This window comes from Heterocephalus glaber, unplaced genomic scaffold (assembly GCF_053883595.1).
Source record: "Heterocephalus glaber isolate CG9 unplaced genomic scaffold, H.glaber_assembly_v1.0 deba00001447, whole genome shotgun sequence".
Classification (NCBI taxonomy): Eukaryota; Metazoa; Chordata; class Mammalia; order Rodentia; family Bathyergidae; genus Heterocephalus; species Heterocephalus glaber.
The window spans coordinates 1,671,702-1,691,052 of NW_028258299.1; the positions used below are offsets into that span (position 1 = coordinate 1,671,702).

The window sequence follows — 19,351 nt, forward strand, 5'->3', positions numbered from 1 at the left end:
GCCTCGGTTTACCCTTTGGGCCCTCAGCTGGCACAGCAGCCAGTCGTGCCCCTGGGCTGTCGAAAGGAAATCAGCACAGGACAGCGTCACCAGCTGGGTCCTGTCCATACTTTCTCCTGAAGCTTGGTTTTCATTAGTTGAGAAAAGAAAAATAAATTGCCAAAATCTGAGTAGCAAGAGAGAGGTCTCATTTTCCTTAAAATAATTGTTGGAAAGACCCGTGAGTCTTGGAGAATACACGCGACTCCAGAAGATAAATCTGCTTAACTTGAAGAGAGCGTTCGGCTGTGGGATTTCATCGGTACAATGAAATTTCTTTCTTCCAAAAGGTTTTTAAAAACCTCAGTTCCTGCTCCCCATGGGCCCCAACCCCCAGTACTAAATAACCTGGGTCTACATTTTCCTAATAATCTATCAAACGCTCGTGGGCTAATTGCTTCCCACACATAATAGTCCGACATCAAATGTTTGACTTTTCTTCCCTCAGCTGTCAAGGCTGCTTCTGCTTCTTTGACTCCCCAACGGCCACCCCACCCCCAGCTAAACTCTGAATTGCGCAGAAAGAAAATGTAAACGCGTTCCTCACTAAGATAATTATCATAAAAAAAATCTTTTCCACCGACCCCAGCTAAATGCAGCCGGCCCCTTATCCCTGCAGGAATTTGGAGTGGCTCTGGAGCTCTTTTGAGGCTGGAGTTGAAGATTAGCATGTGGATGCCGATAATTGTGAACCCCTCGGCTATCGGAGCCATTAGGCGCTGATTTATTTTTCTGTTATGCTCCTGCTCGGCCGTGAAAGTTGCTGGTGGAACTTAAGCTAGACAAGCACAGGGCAGCTTTGACAGGCGAGACCCAGGCTGCTCCAGCAGGGCGAGCTTTGGGTCACGTGGAAGGTGGGACTTCCGCCCGGCCCTCGACCCCCGCTGCATCTGCAGGAAGAGGGCTCAGTTTCCAATCGCTCTTTTGTGTGCTTGTGGGGGGAAGGGAGCTCGAGGGGACCACATTCAGGCAGCCAGAAGGAAAAGGAGCCCTGTCCAGGACACTCATGGGGACACGCATGTGCCCCTGCACAGCTGTGGCTCCATTAAGAAATGCCACCCCAAAGCCAGGCCTGGTGGCTCACGCCTGTCATCCCAGCACTCTGGGAGGCTGAGGCAGGAGGATCACAAGTTCAAAGCCAGCCTGGGCCACTTAGAAAGACCTTGTCTCAAATAAAAACAGGCTGGGAATGTAGCTTAGTGAGAAGTCCTGGGTTCAGTCTCAGCCACGCCAAAAAATCAAAAAGTGTCCCAGTAGCCACACAGGTGGCTCGGGGGAGGGAAGCCATGTGAGCCCCTCAGGCGGCTGTCTTTGTTTTGAGTCCTGCGATGGAGTGGGAGGAGGGCGCTTTCATGAGAACCGTGTGCTCTCGGGAGAAGATGAAGAATTGTCAGCATTCAGATCGGCCTTTGGCCTTTGTCGAGAAAGCCTCGAAATGACTACTTTGCCCTCTCCGGAAAGGTCAAGAGGACCCAGGACAGGCGCATGACAGGGTGGGGACCCCGGATGTAGTATTTGGGCGTCGCAGCACCGCGTAGGATTTCTTTAAATGGAATTTCTTGGTCTGGGAAAAAGGAAGCCACTACCCACAGGTCCCAGGTGTGCTCAGGCCACTTCCCCGCCTGGAAGGAGTGGGAGATCCAGGCGGGCGAAGCTCAGGTCTGGTCCAGCCCCTCCACCGAGGGCTGAGGCAGAGGAGGAACAGGGCAGGCTTGTCACCACCGTCTGGGCCTCCTCCGGTTCCTCAAGCGCCGGCAGCACAAATCAGGCTGTGTTCTTTTAAACCCCAAAAGTTTATTTTAAATCTAAATTGCAAATTAGAAGGGAAAAAATTAGTTGATCACTGGTGTGAATGGGTAGAAGCAGCATCTCTCCTGGTCTTCATTTTTTTCTGTTTGTTTGTTTTTGAGACAGGGGCTCACGGCGTCTTTTTTTATCTTCTTGGTACCAGGAATCAAACTCAGAACCTTGCTCTTGCCAGGCAGGTTCGGCCCCTCTGAGCTACATCCCCAGCCCAGGGTCTCACTGTGTGGCCCAGGCTGGCCTCAAACTCGCAGTGATCCTCCTGCCTCAGCCTCTCAAGTGCTGAGATCACAGGTGTGCGCCACCGTGCCTGGCCATTGCCTTTGTTTTCAAACCTCAATTCTCGATTGCTTTCAATTGGGTGCAGAAAAGGTCCAAAAGGCAGGGCACTTTCCAATTTGCCCAGTGCTGGTGGCCCCTCCTGCCTCGGCCTCTGCAGCCCACAGGAGCAGCCCCGGCGGGGGGCCAGTGAGCCGAGTGTGAGGGTGGCTCTTGGTGCTCAGACCTCCAGGCCTCTCAAGCAAGAGTCTGGGCCTCTAATGACAAGGGGAGGCCACAGAGGGGGTGGTGAGCACCCCAAACTCACAGGGCCGTGCTGTGCACCCGTAACCCTCAGTAGGAAACCAGGGCCCAGCCTGCTCTCCATCCTGGGCCCCGAACAGTAGTGGTGGCTGTGACACAGGGCACTGCCCCTCCCCTGGATGAGTCCCTTGGTTGCCCTGGCCACTGTTGACCGGGACAAAGCGGGACCCAGTGCCCCCCACAGGCACGTGCACTGGCACAGGGTCCAATGCATGCGAGCTGTGACACAGTCAGGACGGCACCTGCCTCAGAGGGGGCCCATGCGCCCCAGGGCTGGCATCATGTGCACCTTGCTCCCCACAGACTCCGGGAAGAGGAGGAACTGGGTTGGTAGGCAGCCCCCACAGGCCTGGTGGGCATTCTTCCTGCAGCATGAATTCCCCTGCCCACCTCCCACCCACCCGTGAGCGTCCCAGGGTCCCACTCTGGCCCTCGAGGATGAGTCCAGGGCTTGGAAGGGTTTTCCCTGCTTGGGCATCTGGGAAATGCTCCCAGGCGGCCTTCCCTAGAAACCTGGGCAGAGCCCACCCACCAGGCCTGGTGGCCGTGTGGAGGCTGACGCAAGCCCGAGTCCCAGCTCCATGCATCACGGTCACGTGTGGAGCTGGGTTCCACCAACTCCGAGGTCCTGCTGCCTCTTCCTGTGGTCTTGGTGTAGGCTCAGGTGAGCCATAGGGCCAGGATGCCCAGAGCCAGTGAAGCTGGTGTCTGATGGGCCATGGGTGGCACCTGCCCCGTTGGCCCCACGCAGGCACCAGCAACACTTCTCTGCCACTCTGACATTTGCCCTTTCCTAAGATGCAGCCTAAAGTCGCCCGGACAGGCAGCACCCATATCAGGGTGGACCTTGTCCCATGGCCCCACGAGTCTGCCTTGGGTGTCCGTGACCTGGGTGGGGGCTACGGGTACCATCGTTAGTAGTGCCAGGCATAGCCCAAGACAGCCCAGAAGAGCACCTCTACTTGTAGGCGCAGGGGAGCTTCCTGTGGCCAGGAGGCGACCCTCCCTGGTGACTGCCGTGCTGCCCGGCTGCAGAGTGGCCCAGCCCCTCCTGAGGCCTCTGAGCAGCCCGTGCCCCTGGTGGCCCTTTCTTCCATCCGCCCATGTCCCCTGCCTGCCTCTGACCCTGAGCCTCCGCTCAGGCCTTTGCAGCCAACGTTCAACCCCAACTCACTAAGGCTCTGCTCAGAGTTGGGCGTGGGCCAGTCCTGGCAAGTGTGCACACTCGTCCACTCACAGCACACATGTCCATAAGTGTGCACATGCCCCCAGTCACATGTGCACACACACCAGCACATACCGCACACACGCCAGTCATCACAGACAACACGCACACATATGCATATGGAACCCCCAAATGCACATACATGCACATGGAAACACATGATAATCACACCGACAAAGTGAACACACAAACATGTGCGCAAATACATGCATGCCCCCAGTCACGCATATTTACACACATGCACACACATCCGCAAGACGCACACGCACAGCTGCAATAGGCTGGAATGGACACTCGTGCACACACATGTGCACTCATTCACACAGCTGCACACTCCTGCACATGTGTCCATGTGCATCCACACACATGTGCACGTGCACACACATTCACACAGAGTCATCATTCAGCTCGTTTGGGCAAGAGCTTGGAGCAGGTGTTTTCTCTCCAGGCCGGGTGGGGCGCAGGGTTCCCTGCAGCGGGGACACAGCTCAGGCGAAGCTGCTGTGTGGACAGCTGCGGGGGGCGGGGGCGGGGCTGGGATGGGCCCAGAGTCCCTGCTCCCCCGGGGATTGCAGCTCCGGGCTGATTGTTTGGCTTGGCACTGTGGTCAGGATGCTGCCTCGTAAACTTAATAATAGCTGGCCCCCTTTTAATTTGTTTGACCTTGACGACAATAATTTATTATATGCGTTGGAGCTCTGTCATCTTTTTTTCCTAATTCATAAACAAAGCCCTGGGCCTGGCTCCCTTCTCCACTCCCAGGCCGGGCCTCTGGAGCCCTCCATGGCTGCCTGAGATGCAGGGAGGAGCCGTGGCACTCAGCCTTCCCTGCAGTGGGGAGATCGGGTCCCTCGACCCTGTACAGCCCTGCGCAGCCACCCCTGGGCCCAGGGTGAGGGCCGGAAGCTGGCAGGGCAGGGTAGCCAGGGTGGGCGCAGGCCCCACGGGACAGGGTGGCGACAGGGTCTCTGAGGCCCCAGGGCCCGGGCAGGCCCCCTGCCTACCTGCTGCTCCCTGTCTTGCAGAGGGGCCCACGTTCCGCTGTGAGGAGTGTGATGAGCTCTTCCAGTGCAAGCTAGACCTGCGGCGCCACAAGAAGTATGCATGCAGCTCCGCAGGGGCCGCGCTGTTCGAGGGCCTGGGGGACGAGCTCAAGCCTGAGGGCCTGGGCGGCGGGCAGGCTCACGAATGCAAGGACTGCGAGCGAATGTTCCCCAACAAATACAGGTGCGCCCCGGCGTACAGGTGGTGTCAGAGCCGCAGGTGTCCCCTGGTCGGACATCAAGGGCCCTGCCCCCAGGAAGACCTGCGTATCCCCACAGTCAGGACGCCAAGGGCCACGGCACACACACGACTCCATCCCAGTCAGGGAGCCCGGGAAGGGGTCGCCCAGGGTGCCCTTGTCCCCAGACCTGGCCTCTGCTCCCCTTGGGGCCCCTGGGCTCTATGGGGGAAAACCAGGGGCCTGGTCCTGTGTCCCAGGGAGCCAGGAACTTTCCCCCCGGCTCCTCCTGCCACACCAGTTTCCTGCAGGACAGCCTTGCAGAGTCAGAGCAAAGCCCCACAGGCCACTAACCACTGTGAGGCCGGGGATTTACCGTCCATCCCGGCCCCAGCTCCCCGGGGACAGCAGGCCCGTACCCCGAACAGATGACAGAGACTAAAGCGTGTGCGCAAATTCCCACCGAGGCCCGGCGCGGTGAGCACCGCTAAAGAGGGTCCCTGTTTTCTTTACATAAACACATAAATCACAATTAACAACAGGGAAAAGATACAATCTCCCGATGCAGGAGAAGCAAGCGTTTCTGATCTAAATGGATGGCTGGGCCCCGTAATTAACGGGCCGTGATATATTACTGCTTCGCTCATGAAGATTAACAGTCATCCCGGGGACGGGGCGGGGGGGTCCCCTGAGAGGAGGGGATTAGAAGCTGCTTGTTCAGCCAAGAGAGCCCCCCTGCAGCTGCGCTGCCCCACGCATACAGCCCCACTGGTCTCCATGTGCCTGGCTCACTCGGAGGGGAGGTCCTGGGGTTCCTGGCCTTGCCCCTCTCTGGAGCTCATGCAGTGTTGGAGCTCCTGGACCCCCTTGTTTCTAGGCCACACCTGGCCTCAAAGTTGGGGTCACCCAGAGGGGTGGGCAGGCCGTGGAGGGCTGCAGTCGCCCCAAAGGATCACCCAGAACTAGCTTGATGGGGTTGGGGCCTCCAGTCCTGGGCAGAGGGCCAGCAGAGAGCCCCCAAGTGACCCCTGTCCCCGCGCACAGCCTGGAGCAGCACATGATTGTCCACACGGAGGAGCGGGAATACAAGTGTGACCAGTGTCCCAAGGCCTTCAACTGGAAATCCAACCTCATCCGCCACCAGATGTCCCACGACAGCGGCAAGCGCTTCGAATGTGAAAACTGCGTGAAGGTACCGGGCGATGCGCCTGGCCCTGAGGTCACCAGCGTCCCTCCCTGGGGCTGTGGAGGACGGGCAGGCTCGGATGTGCCGCACACCTCAGAAGGGACAGGGCCAACCCCAGAACCCCAGTCCTCTCCGGGGCAGCTCTGTCCTCTTGCAGGTGTAGGCAGGAAAGGCCGGACGAGCCTCCTGGACCCATGCCCTCATGGGTCTTCAGCTAAACTGGCCTCTGCTGTCTGTGCAGCCTCATGGGCAGTTTTCTCAGGAGTCACTGTTGAGGAAGCTGAGGCTGGGAGTGCGGCCACCTGCCAAGGCCCTCAGTGGGTCAGTGCTGCAGTGGACACCCGGGCCAGCCAGCTCAGCCGAGAAGGGCAGAGGGGGAGGGAAGCGGGGCCCAGGCTTGTGCTCCGGGCCCGACGAGGGTGTCCAGGCAGGGCACAGGCTGACGGCGTCTGCCCCCAGGTGTTCACGGACCCCAGCAACCTGCAGCGGCACATCCGCTCGCAGCACGTCGGCGCCCGGGCCCACGCCTGCCCAGATTGCGGGAAGACCTTTGCCACGTCCTCCGGCCTGAAGCAGCACAAGCACATCCACAGCACGGTCAAGCCTTTCATATGTGAGTTGCCCCAGCCTGCGCCCACCTGCACCCTGTGCTGCCCCTGCCCCTCTCGAGTCAGCTGAGCTGTGACGACGCCAGGCCCCTCCCCATTCAGAGGGCTCAGAGCCCCTTGTGGCCGCCCTGATCTCTGTCCCGCGACCCGGGCCCTGCAGCCCTGCGGGTGCCCTCTGAGGGACAGCGTGGCCTCCGTGTCCCTCTCACTCTGCCCTTGCCCTCCCAGGACTCTTCCCTTGCCTTTCCTGTGCTGGAGGTAGGTAATGGGTGGTGGCAAGGGCTGTTCTTGTGACCCAGAGGCCCAAGTCCCCTGCCTGTCCACTCTGTTCACCCACCGTGGCTGAGCTCCATGAGCAGTGTCCTCTAGGAAGCCTGCGTCCACTGTGTCTGCCGGGCACTGCTGGACGTGGCCCAGGCCAGCAGAGATAAAGTGGTCCCTGTCCCCATGGTGCTCACACTCTAGCGAGAGGAGACAGGCAAGCACTGAACAGGGCAACAGCACGTCAGCCTGGGGAACAGGGGTGCAGGGTTAGGGCCTCGCCGAGAGCCGGCCTGGTGCCGAGAGGGGTGGGTGCTGCCCTGCATGTGTGAGGAGAGACCTGGCAGGGTGAGCCTGGGCACCTGCAGAGCAGACTCGGAATGGGGGTCAGAGGTCACCAGGGGCAGGTCGGGGGGCCCTGTGGGCAGCACAGGAACGGTGGCTCTGGTTCCCAGTGAGTTCAGAGGGCGTGAGCATCGTGCTGAGTCACCAAGCCCTGCCTCCTGCTGAGCCATCCTGTGGTCACACTGCTGGGGTTCTTTAGCTCAGCTCAGGTGGAAATCTGAAAGGGCAAAGTGCCGCCTTTGTGCTGTGCCCAGCTCCCAGCCCTTGGCGTCCCAGCTCAGCCTTGGCCTCTCGCCCAGTGAGGCAGATGGCACAGAGCGAGCAGCACTGTGCGAACAGGCTTTGCTGGCAGCCAGTGCCTGGGGAGGGTTCCCGGGAGTGGAACAAAGCTTACGTAGACAAGAACTGGACTGGCACGCGTGGGTGAGCATCACACGGGGCCCTGGCACACGCCTTCTCAGGGCTGTGCTCTCAGCACCAGGGTTTGCCCTTGGCACAGTCATCCGCATGGTCACACTGGTTCATCTGCTGTGTGCTGTGCGTCCGCCACAGGCAGGCAGGCTGTGCTGCAGGGCTCACAGAAGCCTGGGGGAGGAGTCGCAGCTCCTGCGCCTGTCGCTGGTGGAAATAGTTTGCTGAAAGCAGCGTGCAATCAGTGGGACCCCTCGGAGAGGAAACCAAGGCCCTCCCAGCTCTGTCGCAATTATACACACTCATCACGCAGTCATTACACACATGTCACACAGAGCTGCCACACGTGTGCACTGTGCCAAGTCATCGCACACACCATGGGGATTCATGTCACCACACCTGCCCTCTGCTGTGTCACCACACCTGCACTGTGCTGAGTCACCATACCTGCCCTCTGCTGAGTCATCACACACATGCTGAGTCACCACACCTGCACTGTGCTGAGTCACCACACCTGCCCTCTGCTGACTCACCACACGCATGCTGAGTTGTTCCCAAACTGCTGAGTCAGCATTCCCCGTGCTGTATCACACTCAGCTTTACAAAACCCTACAGATCAGGGCTCTACTCTCCAGCAGGCAGAGAAGGAAACCAAGGCTGCTGAACATTTAAGGACCAGGCACTCAGGCCACACTGCAGGGTCCAGATTACGGTTCAAGGGGCCTGGCTGTGACCCTGGGCCAGGCGCCCCAAGCCTCTTGGGCTCCCTCACATCCATGGGGACAGAGTGACTGGGAGCTGGGGACTTGGGGTCAGGGAGTTCTTGTTGGTATGGGGGCCACTTGGCCACCATCCGCCTGCCCCAGAGAGGCAGTGCTGGCTAGCTGGCCATGCCTTCGTCAGCTACCAGGCTGTGCCCCCTTCCATCTGCCGCCCCTAGACCAAGCTTCCAGGCATCTAGCTGGAGACAGCTGAGTTCCAGTCTTGCCCGGGTGCTCAAGTCCCTAGCCGAGGAACCCATCTGCCCACTGACCAGTCCACAAATGCTGCTTTGCCACCATGGACCATCTCCCTCACTGCATCGGCCATGGTGTGACCAACCCCTCATGCCATCCAGAGAAGCATCAGCTGTCTCTGGGAGGCCCTAGAGGTCGGGCTGGGTCAGGGGCCGTAAGCAGGCAGTAAGCAGGAGTAGGAAGGGCATGCATGTTTGTGTGTAAATAAGTAGCTTGGTGTTCTAATGCAAGCTAAGGCTTGGAAAACTGGGGGCTCAGATGTCACTGCCTCTCTGCACTTGCAAATAAGACTTTTCAAGTTCCCTTGGATCATGTCAATGACGTAAGTTCCAGGAACCGCAGCACCTGGATGGGCTGAGCCCACCACCTCTGCTGTGCTGCACGAGCTCCCGCATGATAGACAGAAGCCAGGGACACCTGGCCAGCTCGGCCAGGGTCAGAGTCCTCGGCACCCTGTGCCTTTGACCAAAGGGATTGAGCTAAAAGGAAACCCGAGACGTGGCCCGATGGGGTTTGTGAGCATGTCGTTCAGTGCTGGTGGCACGTGTCAGAGATGAAGTGAGATGTGCAGCTGTGTGCGTCCTGTGTGCCACGGTGCAGCATCCTTTGGGCATGCAAAGGGCCGTAGGCAGCTGGGGAGGAAACTGCAGGCCAGAGAGGGAGCCCAGGATGGCGCCCTCCCAAGGAGGAGAGCTCTGAGCGCTCAGCTCCTGGCCGGGCACTGCACTCAGACCCCACGTCCACCTGCTGCTCACACCTGGGTGCACATCCAAAGCCTCCAGATCCCCACCCCGCTGACCCCAGTCCTAGATGGCGCCCCTCCTCCTGGGGAGCCCGGGTGTGCGCTGGGGGTATATGTGCATGCACGTGTGTGTGTGTGTGTGCGTGTGTGTGCACACAGGAGAGAAGGAGAGAGAGAAGAGGGACGGAAGCAGGTGGCTTTCTCCTCGTGGGGACTTTCAGAAAGGGCCCTAGGCGAACAGGTACGTGTTTCTGCGCGAGGGTGTGTAGTGTGAGGTGTGAGCGAGTGTGCATGTGTCCAGACACAGGCCCTGTGAGGAGAAGTCACAGCCCAGCCAGACTGGCACCGGCCAGGGCCCCTCCCTGCCCTGGAGGTCCATCGGGCAGGCCCCCAGGTCCAGGTCGCTGTCACTGCCAGGCCCTTCTCTGTCCCTGCACAGCCACTCTCTGGCCAGCACTGAGACAGCGGTCATGTGTCCCTGCCAGCCAGGACCAGTCCCCTCTGGGCCCTCGGGGTCCGCAGGCCTCCCTGCAGCCCTACCCACTGCGGGCCCCATTGTGGAAGCAGTGAGGGGAACCGAGTGTCCCCTGTCCAGGCCCAGAACTGGCCCACGGGCCCTCCCCTGCTCCCTGGGGGGCTCAGAGCCACTTCCCAAGCTCAGGGTGACAGCAACAGTGACCAGGCACCGCTGGAACCCTGAGGGACCTGGGCACTGCCAGGTGTCACTTGTGTGCATGCCTGGCTGGAGCAAGGACCTGCCTTTCTCTTCTGTGGGCCAGGCAGGGTGTGAGGGGTACTTATAGACCCTTCCCCCAGCAGGGCCTCTCCCCACAGTCTCCAAAAAGGGCAGATGTGAGTAAATGCGGCAAAGCTTGGCTCCCTTCAGCCAGAAAACAGCCCAACAAGCTGAGGGCCAGGGAGGCAGCGGAGGTTACAGAAATAGACTCAGTGATGAGAGGGCACGGTCACCCCAGAGCACAGGTGCCCAGCTAGGGTCCGGGAGATCGGGCAGCCGAGGACTGAGGAGAACAAGAGGCAGGCAGACATCCTGCTCCCACTGGGGTCCCACCGAGGAGCAAATGCCCACCAAGAGGGCACGGGGCATCCCTGTGCCAGAGCACAAGCACCCACCCTTCTCAGAAAACAGGACAGCGGGCGCTTTGCCGAGGAGGCCGTGTGGGCCCCGGGCCTGGGCCGCTGGGCTGAGCCAGGCCCTGGCCAGCACTGCTGGAAACACACGTGCACCTCCATACACGTACACATGGGCACACGGGTGTGTGTGCTGTGTGTACGTGAACCATGCAGTGCACATGCATCATGCACATGCGTGCACGGCAGTGGGCATGCACCCTGCATACACACACATGTGTCGTATGTGCGCACATGCTTGCACCCACACAGGACAGGCACACAGCTCACAGCTGGCTTCCGCACCCTGGGTCCCGCCTACCAGGCGCAGGGTCCCGGGTCATTTCATACCTGTTTGTCTTTGCTTTCTGCTGATGTTTTAGGTGAGGTCTGCCACAAGTCCTACACGCAGTTCTCCAACCTGTGCCGGCACAAGCGGATGCACGCTGACTGCCGCACGCAGATCAAGTGCAAGGACTGCGGGCAGATGTTCAGCACTACCTCGTCCCTCAACAAGCACCGGCGCTTCTGCGAGGGCAAGAACCATTACACGCCAGGCGGCCTGTTCACCCCGGGCCTGCCCCTGACCCCCAGCCCCATGATGGACAAGGCCAAGCCCTCGCCCAGCCTCAACCACGCCGGCCTGGCCTTCAGCGAGTACTTCCCCTCCCGGCCGCAGCCTGGCGGCCTGCCCTTCTCCGCCGCCCCGCCAGCCTTCCCTGCGCTCACTCCCGGCTTCCCAGGCATCTTCCCTCCGTCCCTGTACCCCCGGCCGCCTCTGCTGCCTCCCACGCCGCTGCTCAAGAGCCCCCTGAACCACACCCAGGACGCTAAGCTGCCCAGCCCCCTGGGCAACCCGGCCCTGCCCCTCCTGTCCGCGGTCAGCAACAGCAGCCAGGGTGGCACGGCAGGCACTGGGCCGGAGGAGAAGTTCGAGAGCCACCTGGAGGACGTGTTCACGGACAAGGCCAAGGCCCGGAGCCCCGACATGTCCGACGGCAGCGACTTCGAGGACATCAACACCACCACAGGCACCGACCTGGACACCACCACGGGCACGGGCTCAGACCTGGACAGTGACGTGGACAGCGACCGCGACAGGGCCAAGGACGACGGAGGCAAGCCCGAGCGTGGGGGCGGCTCCGCAGCCCCAGGGGCCGCCAGCATGGCAGAGGCGCCGGTCTTCTACGCGCAGCACTCCTTCTTCCCGCCGCCTGAGGAGCAGCTGCTGGCCGCCTCGGGCGCCCCCGGCGACTCCATCAAAGCCATCGCGTCCATTGCTGAGAAGTACTTCGGGCCCGGCTTCGTGGGCATGCAGGAGAAAAAGCTGGGCTCGCTGCCCTACCACTCCGTCTTCCCCTTCCAGGTCCTGCCCAACTTCCCGCACTCCCTCTACTCCTTCACGGACCGCGCCCTCGCGCACAACCTGCTGGTCAAGGCCGAGCCCAAGTCGCCCCGGGACGCCCTCAAGGTGGGCGGCCCCAGTGCCGAGTGCCCCTTCGACCTCACCACCAAGCCGAAAGAGACGAAGCCCACCCTGCCCACGCCCAAGGCGCCCTCAGCCCCCGTGTCTGGCGAGGAGCAGCCGCTGGACCTGAGTATCGGCAGCCGGGCCCGCGCCAGTCAGAATGGGGGCGGCCGGGAGCCCCGCAAGAACCACGTGTACGGCGAGCGGAAGCCGGGGCCTGGCGAGGGGCTGCCCAAGGTGTGCCTGGCTCAGCTGCCGCAGCAGCCGTCTCTGCACTACGCCAAGCCCTCGCCCTTCTTCATGGACCCCATCTACAGGTATTAACACGCCCCACCCTCACCCGCTCTCGCCAGGGCCCTGCGGGAGCTGGGCGGGATCTGCACCCCACAACACCTCCCTCTCCCCTGTCTCTGCCGGCTCTGGGGTCTGCACCCTTGGGATGGGCAGCAGCCTGGTTTGGAGGCTGGGGTGGTGTCCAGATGCATTCGGAGTCCTTGCTCTGTGGCGGACTCAGGCATCCTTGCCTGGCCTGACGCCCCATGGAGTGCCACACCAGACCCCCAGCCAGAGCCCCTCCAGGGCCCAGCGGTTCCCTCTGGTCGTGCGGTCCCCTGCCCGCCCCGAGTGCCTCCTCCACCTCCTGGTGTCCCGCCTCCCCAAGGCCACCGCAGTCACCCCCAACCCACCCTGGAGCCACACCAGGGACCTTTGGTGGACAGGGTGTCAGAGAGGGGCCGCTGGTCCCTGGGTGGAGGAGGGAGAGGAAGGAAGGGAGTCTGGAGGGCCGGACAAGTCCCACCCGTGTCCGGGCAGACAGGTGGGAGGGCAAGGCGGGCCTGTGGGAGGACGCCAAGCCGGGACCCTGAGCGGAAGGCCGCGCGCCAACAGCCTGCACCATTGTGAGTGAGGGCACTGGGTGTGCAGGAAGCAGGCGCAGCCTGATGGGCCGTGTGGCTGCTGTCCCTTTGGGCTGGCACCGTGCGGTGACAGGAGGTGGCCCTCAACTCCGAGAGGCGTCGGGGAGGCTGTGTGGCTGCTCTGTTGGGATGCTGAGGATGAAGATGAGAGAGGCCAGCAGAGAGCTGCCACCGAGGCAACCTCTCTCTGCCCACAGCACCCCCAAGCCGGGCTCCAACGCCATCCGGGCCTGGGCAGCGGGTCTGCAGCCGCTCCTGCCACTGCTCTCGTGAGCAGGGAGCTAGTGGCCCAGGGAACCCTCGCCCCTGCAGTGAGAGTCGCAGAGGCTTGAGAGGCCCCATCCCCCCGGGACGCCGCTCTCCCCCAAGTGTCCTGGGAGTCCCTTAGGGTGCAGCCTCGGCACCAGCTGACAATCACACTCACTTCAGGGCCAAGGACACGGGAAACAAGGTGCCCAGAGCCTGACTTGGACCAGGTCAGGAGGCACTGCGATGTCAGAAACACATAAAATAAGATCAAATGAGGTGAACCCAGGGTCCCGGACCTCCACAGCCAGGGGACAGCACCGCGGGAGGAGGCCACTGCCTGCTGACCCCCACAGGACCCAGCAGGTGACTGGAGCCCGGCAGTGGACCCTCTGCCCAGACTCCAGGGCTGCAGCCAGGGGGCATGTGGGCCTCTCGTTCTGCTCCGCCCCGGACCCCAGATGCCCACCTTCCCACGGCTAGGGTCAGGAGCCTTCCCGGAAGCTGGGGACAGGAAGAGGGCACCATGGGAAGCAGCCGTAGGGTTAACAGGCTTCCTTCACACACATACATTCATACTCATACACTCGCGCTCATGCACACACTCATGCACACACACATGCATATACTACCATAACTCACACTCCCAAATGCTCACACTCGCACATTCACATGCACTCGCACTATTACTCTCGCATGAACTCACACACTTCCACTCATTCTTACACACTCATACACTCACGTGTGCACACTCATTCGCACACACTCAGACACGCTGCCGCCCTTGCATCCTTATTCCCCCTTCGCCGTGTGTGCACTCACATGTACATACAGACTCTCACGCTCACTCATGTGCATACACTCACATGCACTCTGACTCACTGTTGCACCCCAGGCCCCGACAAGCACCCCTGGGAGGCAGCGCCTGAGCCTGCATCCCTGGGCTGGGCCTGGACAGTCCCCACAGGCGGGTGGCCCAGAGTCTCCCACTCGAGCCCGAGGGTCAAACAGCTGCAGCTCACACCCAGGTGCCCTCCTCACCTGTGGCAAAGCCCGCCCCCCCCCATGGGCAGAGCCCCTGTGAGATCACCCGCTAGGGCACGGAGGCAGATCCCTCACCCCCAGCGGGTGCCCATGCAGCTGGCACGTGCACCCAAGCCTGGTGCCTCATGCCTGTCCCACCTTGGCAAGGACCTCGGCCTCCCTGCCTGGCCGAGGCTCCCTAGGGCAGCCCGGGCTGGCCGTGCTGTCTTCCTTGTCCCTCCTGCGGCCACCTGTCTGCTTGTTCCTGCTCCAGGCCAGAGAGCAAAGACTGCAGGGGGCAGAGTTGGAGGAGGGAGAGGACGGGGATGAGCCTGTCCCAGCCCTGATCCAGGACGCGCCTGACCATGTCAGGAGGCTCGCAGCACAATGCAGCCCTGGGGGACTCAGAGAGGGGAGGACAGGGAAGTCAGGGTGACGCTGAGCCTCCAGGGACCCTGCTGTGCTCAGGGAGCCCAGGACCCCGGGGGCAGCCCCACCACACAGGGCTGACAGCTGGGACCCCAGAGAAGATTCGGGGCTCCCACTCTGAGCATGCCTGGCCCCTGACACGCAGGGGAGCTGGCAGCTGAGTGTTTGGAGGACACCAGGAACCTGAGGGTGACGGCTGGAAGTGAGGCCTAGGTGGGAGAGAGTTGGGAGCAGGGGGTCTGGGGCTCCAGGCAGGTGACAGGGGGGTCAGGTGAGAGGCGGCAGGGCAGCCATGTGACCACGTGGGCACAGACATGCACCCATGGGCAGCCGGCGGCTCCGTGGGGTCCGTAACCCTCTGTGTTGCCGTCCAGCAGGGTAGAAAAGCGGAAGGTGACGGACCCCGTGGGTGTCCTGAAGGAGAAGTACCTGCGGCCGCCCTCGCTGCTCTTCCACCCCCAGGTAAAACCCATGGTGGGCAGCGGGACGGGGTGCACCTGGGACCCTACGGTGGCCACAGGGGCCAAGTCCCCTGGGCCCGGTTACATGACCCACGCCGCCGGTCCTTCAGAGGCAGAGGGGATCCCCACAGTCACTGCAGGGCTGGGAGGAGGAGGAGGGGTCCTCACGGGCCAGCCCCACCTTTGGGTGGGCCCAGAGCCCCGGCGTGGGACAGCCAGGGGGATGAACTCGGTGGCAGACGACAGAGCTGAGCCAGGGCCGAGTTTGGACAGAAAGGAGCAGACTCCCGCAGCAGCTGGGATGCAGGGGGCTGAGCCGGCCTTGCTGGGACGGGCACCCGAGCCTGGCCACTGTGCATGGACCAGCAGTGGCAGGAGGGGACACCCTCCCAGGGGCAGAGGGGACTCCTCAGGACTCTGGGAATGGGAGGCCGAGGGCTGCACACCAGGCACACACCCCACAGCCTGCCCAGACCACGTCCTCCAGGGCGGACAGTGCCGTCTGTGGGCCACCTGTCCTCACTGCATAGGGCCTGGCCCCACCTCTGAGCTGCAAGTCACTGTCCCTGGGCCCCCACCCCACCAGAGGGTCCCGGGGCCGTTCAGGCCACCCTCACAGTCCTGCACCCAGCAGGACATTGTTCTCTGGCTCCTCGGCCTTTCCCACCATGGACAAACCCCCGTTTGTGAAACCTGGGCCCTGGCTGAGTTCACAGCTAAACTTAGCGCCTCCCATTGTTTCTCGGGGCCGTGCAGTTTGGTTAATAGCTTCCCCTGATTTTCCTTGGGACAGGCTGGCGAGAGCCGACAAGCCAGCCAGGCGCATCCTGTGTTTGTGTCTGCTGGGAGCAGCCGGGAATATCTGATCGGGCTGAGCAGTGCAGGCGGGGCCACCCAGTCCCGAGGAAGAGGCCCGAGGGGCCGGCTGCCCATTGTCCGTCGAGCCCGTGCCCCCCTTGGCCCACCACCCTCTGCTGCCCTGTGCCCGGGGCCAGCAGGAAGGGGTGACTAATAAGTCACCGCACTCATGGGCTGAGCCCCGGAGAGCTCTGAGCTGAGGTTGCCCGGTGCAGTGCAGGGGCTCACAGAGTGGCCGGGTGGCACCCATGAGGGTGAGGTGTCCTCAGGAGGGCCAGGTGAAGCTGGGGTCAGAGCTGTCCAGGGATCCCGGGCAGGGCCCTGGTCAGGGTGGAGGGACACTTCCACCCGCCACCTTGCTGTTTCATAGTAACCAGCGGGCTGTCCACAGATACCTAAAAAACCGCTGCTGGAGTGTGACGCCCCAGGGGCACTGGTCCAGAGTCCTCCATCCCCTGCCAGCTGTGCCCTGAGTGGGGGCCTGATAGACAGGGGCTCCAGCACTCAGACCAGGGGCCGTGGGGCCGAGGACTGGGATGGCTGCAGAAACCCCCAGCTGTGCGCTGTGCTAGCTCCGTCCACCCGGGAGCAGCCGGGTCAGGGTGCTGCCTTCCACGAGGCACGGCGCTCAGCTCTGCCCATGAGCAGGGGCCATGCTCAAGGGCCTCTGCTTCCTCCCCTCACCCTCCACACCCCTTCAGGACTGGCTGCCCCCATGTCCTCCACTCCGCCTGGAGGGTACCGCCTTCGCCCCCCCCCACCAGCCCTCCATCCACGTCTCCCGGGCAGAACCGGCTCCCGCAGGTGCTGGCCTAGTACAGGTGTGCAAAGCGCTGCTGGAGCCAGACCCGCCCTGCCAGGGTCACTGCATTTCCTCCTGAGCTCCTGCGTCACCCCCGGGGGGGTGCCTTCCCTTGGGGCCCGGACCAGCCTCCCCCTCCCGCAGCACCCACAGCAGAGCTGCAGGAGCCATCACAGAGACCTGAGTGGCCCCACTGTCTCCTCTCTGCCCCTGACACCAAGGCTGAAGCCTCAGCGGGCCACCCAGTCAGGGGCTTTGATCAGAACTCTGTCCATCAGGTGGAAAAGACAGTTCCTCTCCTACCTCCTCCTCAAGCAAGCCCATGGCACCTCCAGGGAGCAGAGGCAGGTCCCTCTGCGTGTATCCATTGTCCTGTGTGGTGTGACCCTTGGCATTATTGTTCGGAATGTGCCTTGGGGGATCCAGTCTTCAAGGGCTGCTATTCACCTGCAATTATGTCATGCTGCCTCTAGGTGGCGGTGGCTCCCTGGCCCCCATCTGTTTTAAATTGAGACTCCTACAGCGAGCTTTGTTTCTCAAGACTTAAAAAAAAAAAAAAATAGTAATGCTATGTGTAACCCAAACTAGATGAGAAATGCTGGCCAGGGTCAGCCAGCTGCATTGCTGGCCTGGATCAGAAAAAGGGTTGCCTGGCCTGGTCCTTTCCCACCCAAACCTGGCTGGCTGTGAACGACCAGCTCCAGCAGCAGCCAGGGTGCCAAAGATCAAAGTGGCCGGCCCCAGGGGACCCTGGACCCACGCGCACCTGCCGATGTGCTCAGCCTTAAGGCACTTAGGTGCTCAGGAGGGGCCCATGCCCTGCGGCCGAGCAGCAGCTGAGCCCCAAGTTCCCTGACCTCTGCCCTCTCTCCCGCCCACAGATGTCAGCCATCGAGACCATGACAGAGAAGCTGGAAAGCTTTGCGGCCATGAAAACGGACTCGGGCGGCTCCCTGCAGCCCCTACCCCACCACCCCTTCAGCTTCCGGTCCCCACCCTCAACGCTCTCGGACCCCATCCTCAGGAAGGGCAAGGAGCGGTACACATGCAGGTGAGGCCCTCAGGCAGGCAGGGAGGTGCCAAGGTGCACGCTCGTGGCCGTGAGGCACACTGAGGTCTTGCTGTACCAAGTGACATAAGGTGGAGCTCCCTGCCACCGTAGAGCTGGGTCCCCATGAGCCCGTGGTGCAACCTCTGCCTTCCTGGCTGAATCCAGGAGCTCAGAGCTGACAGGAGGTCCGTGTGTGCCTGCAGCTCTTGCAGACTGCTAGCCGTGGTGCTGGGCACCCACTCCTGGCTGTCTCACACTCCAAGCCAGCCTGCACCTGGACTGCCCACGGGGCACTGGGGCCAGGATGCTGCCGGAGGTGGGGTTGGTCCATCAGCTCCACAGCCCGGCCAGCTTCTCTGTAAGACCGGAGCTGGGTTCCAGGGCCAAAGAGGAGGCTGTGAATCAGGATTCGGGTGGCACCTGCACCTGGGTGTGAGCCCTGGGGCACCAGATGATGGAGAGAGTGTCAGGAAAGCAGGACGTAGGTCACCCTGACACCTCCCTCCCCCTCCTCCCTCCACCCAGGTACTGTGGCAAGATCTTCCCCAGATCGGCCAACCTCACCAGACACCTGAGGACGCACACCGGGGAGCAGCCATACAGGTAGGAGCACCTTGGGGTGGGGGCGCCCGGCTCCTGGGGAGGCCGTGACTCTGTGCACCCCCTCTTTGAGCAGATGTGGCTGCGGCCAGGCTGCTCTCGCCGGGACCCCGGTCTGGCGGCTCCCTGGGCTCCTTGCAGCCCCTCTGCTTCCCACTCCCAAGGATGTTGGGATGAGGCAGGAGGTGCCCAGGAAGCTGCTGGAGGGACCGCCCATGCTCACGGAAGGATGTGGGGAGCAGCTCTTCAGCTGCAGTGGGTGCCACCCAGGGCAGGGCTCAGCATCAGAGCGTCCGGCCCCTCTCCGTTCCTCTCCCGATGGCCACAGCTGCCCTCCTGGGTGGTGGCCAGAGGACTCTTTGGGCAAGGGCGGGTCCCCGTCCCCTGCAGGGGTGCAGGCGATGCGTGAAGGATCCATGGCAGCCCCAGCCAGGAAGCCACAGGTCTGCCCCCACCTCTCTCCGGTCTCCTGGGATGGGGAAGCGGCTGCCCTGGGGAGGCAGTCTTAGCACTCAGGGTTCGGAGCAGCTCCCCGGCGGGTCTTGCCATCCCCTTTCCAATGAGGAGGCGCCAAGGCACGGAGATGCCCATGCCTTGGAACCTGTTGCCACCTCAGCCTCCTGCCTTCTCTGTCTGTCCCTCTTTGACTCTGAGGCTTTGTCGGGTGGCAGCCCTACCCACCTTGTCACCACATCCCGGGCGATTGTCGCTCTGAGACACATGGGAAATGCCGTTTGTCTGCCAGGGCTGGCTTAGTAACAGGCAGGCGTGTCCTCCCAGCAAGGCTGGGGAAGAAACTGATGGTTTTTGATTCCGGTACTGTGCCCGCCCGGAGCTTGGGGTCACCAGGAAGTGACCGAAGGACGACATGGGCCCTGGGACTTGGTCTGTGCGCCATGCCTGGGGAGGGGCACAGGGCACCACACAC

At 62.1% G+C, this 19,351-nt stretch overlaps 1 protein-coding gene across 4 annotated transcripts in view; it reads left to right on the forward strand.

The window, feature by feature from the left end:
* Prdm16 (PR/SET domain 16) overlaps window positions 1-19,351 on the forward strand; it is a 282,822-nt gene that overhangs the window by 249,594 nt on the left and 13,877 nt on the right. For 3 of the 4 annotated variants that reach the window (XM_004863779.4, XM_087214367.1, XM_087214369.1), the window contains exons 6-12: window positions 4,675-4,876; window positions 5,916-6,063; window positions 6,517-6,670; window positions 10,952-12,353; window positions 15,026-15,113; window positions 17,654-17,823; window positions 18,349-18,426. In XM_004863779.4, coding sequence (XP_004863836.1) covers window positions 4,675-4,876; window positions 5,916-6,063; window positions 6,517-6,670; window positions 10,952-12,353; window positions 15,026-15,113; window positions 17,654-17,823; window positions 18,349-18,426 — 2,242 coding nt within the window. The remainder of the gene's footprint in view (window positions 1-4,674; window positions 4,877-5,915; window positions 6,064-6,516; window positions 6,671-10,951; window positions 12,354-15,025; window positions 15,114-17,653; window positions 17,824-18,348; window positions 18,427-19,351) is intronic. The other variant, XM_087214368.1, reaches the window with a different exon arrangement.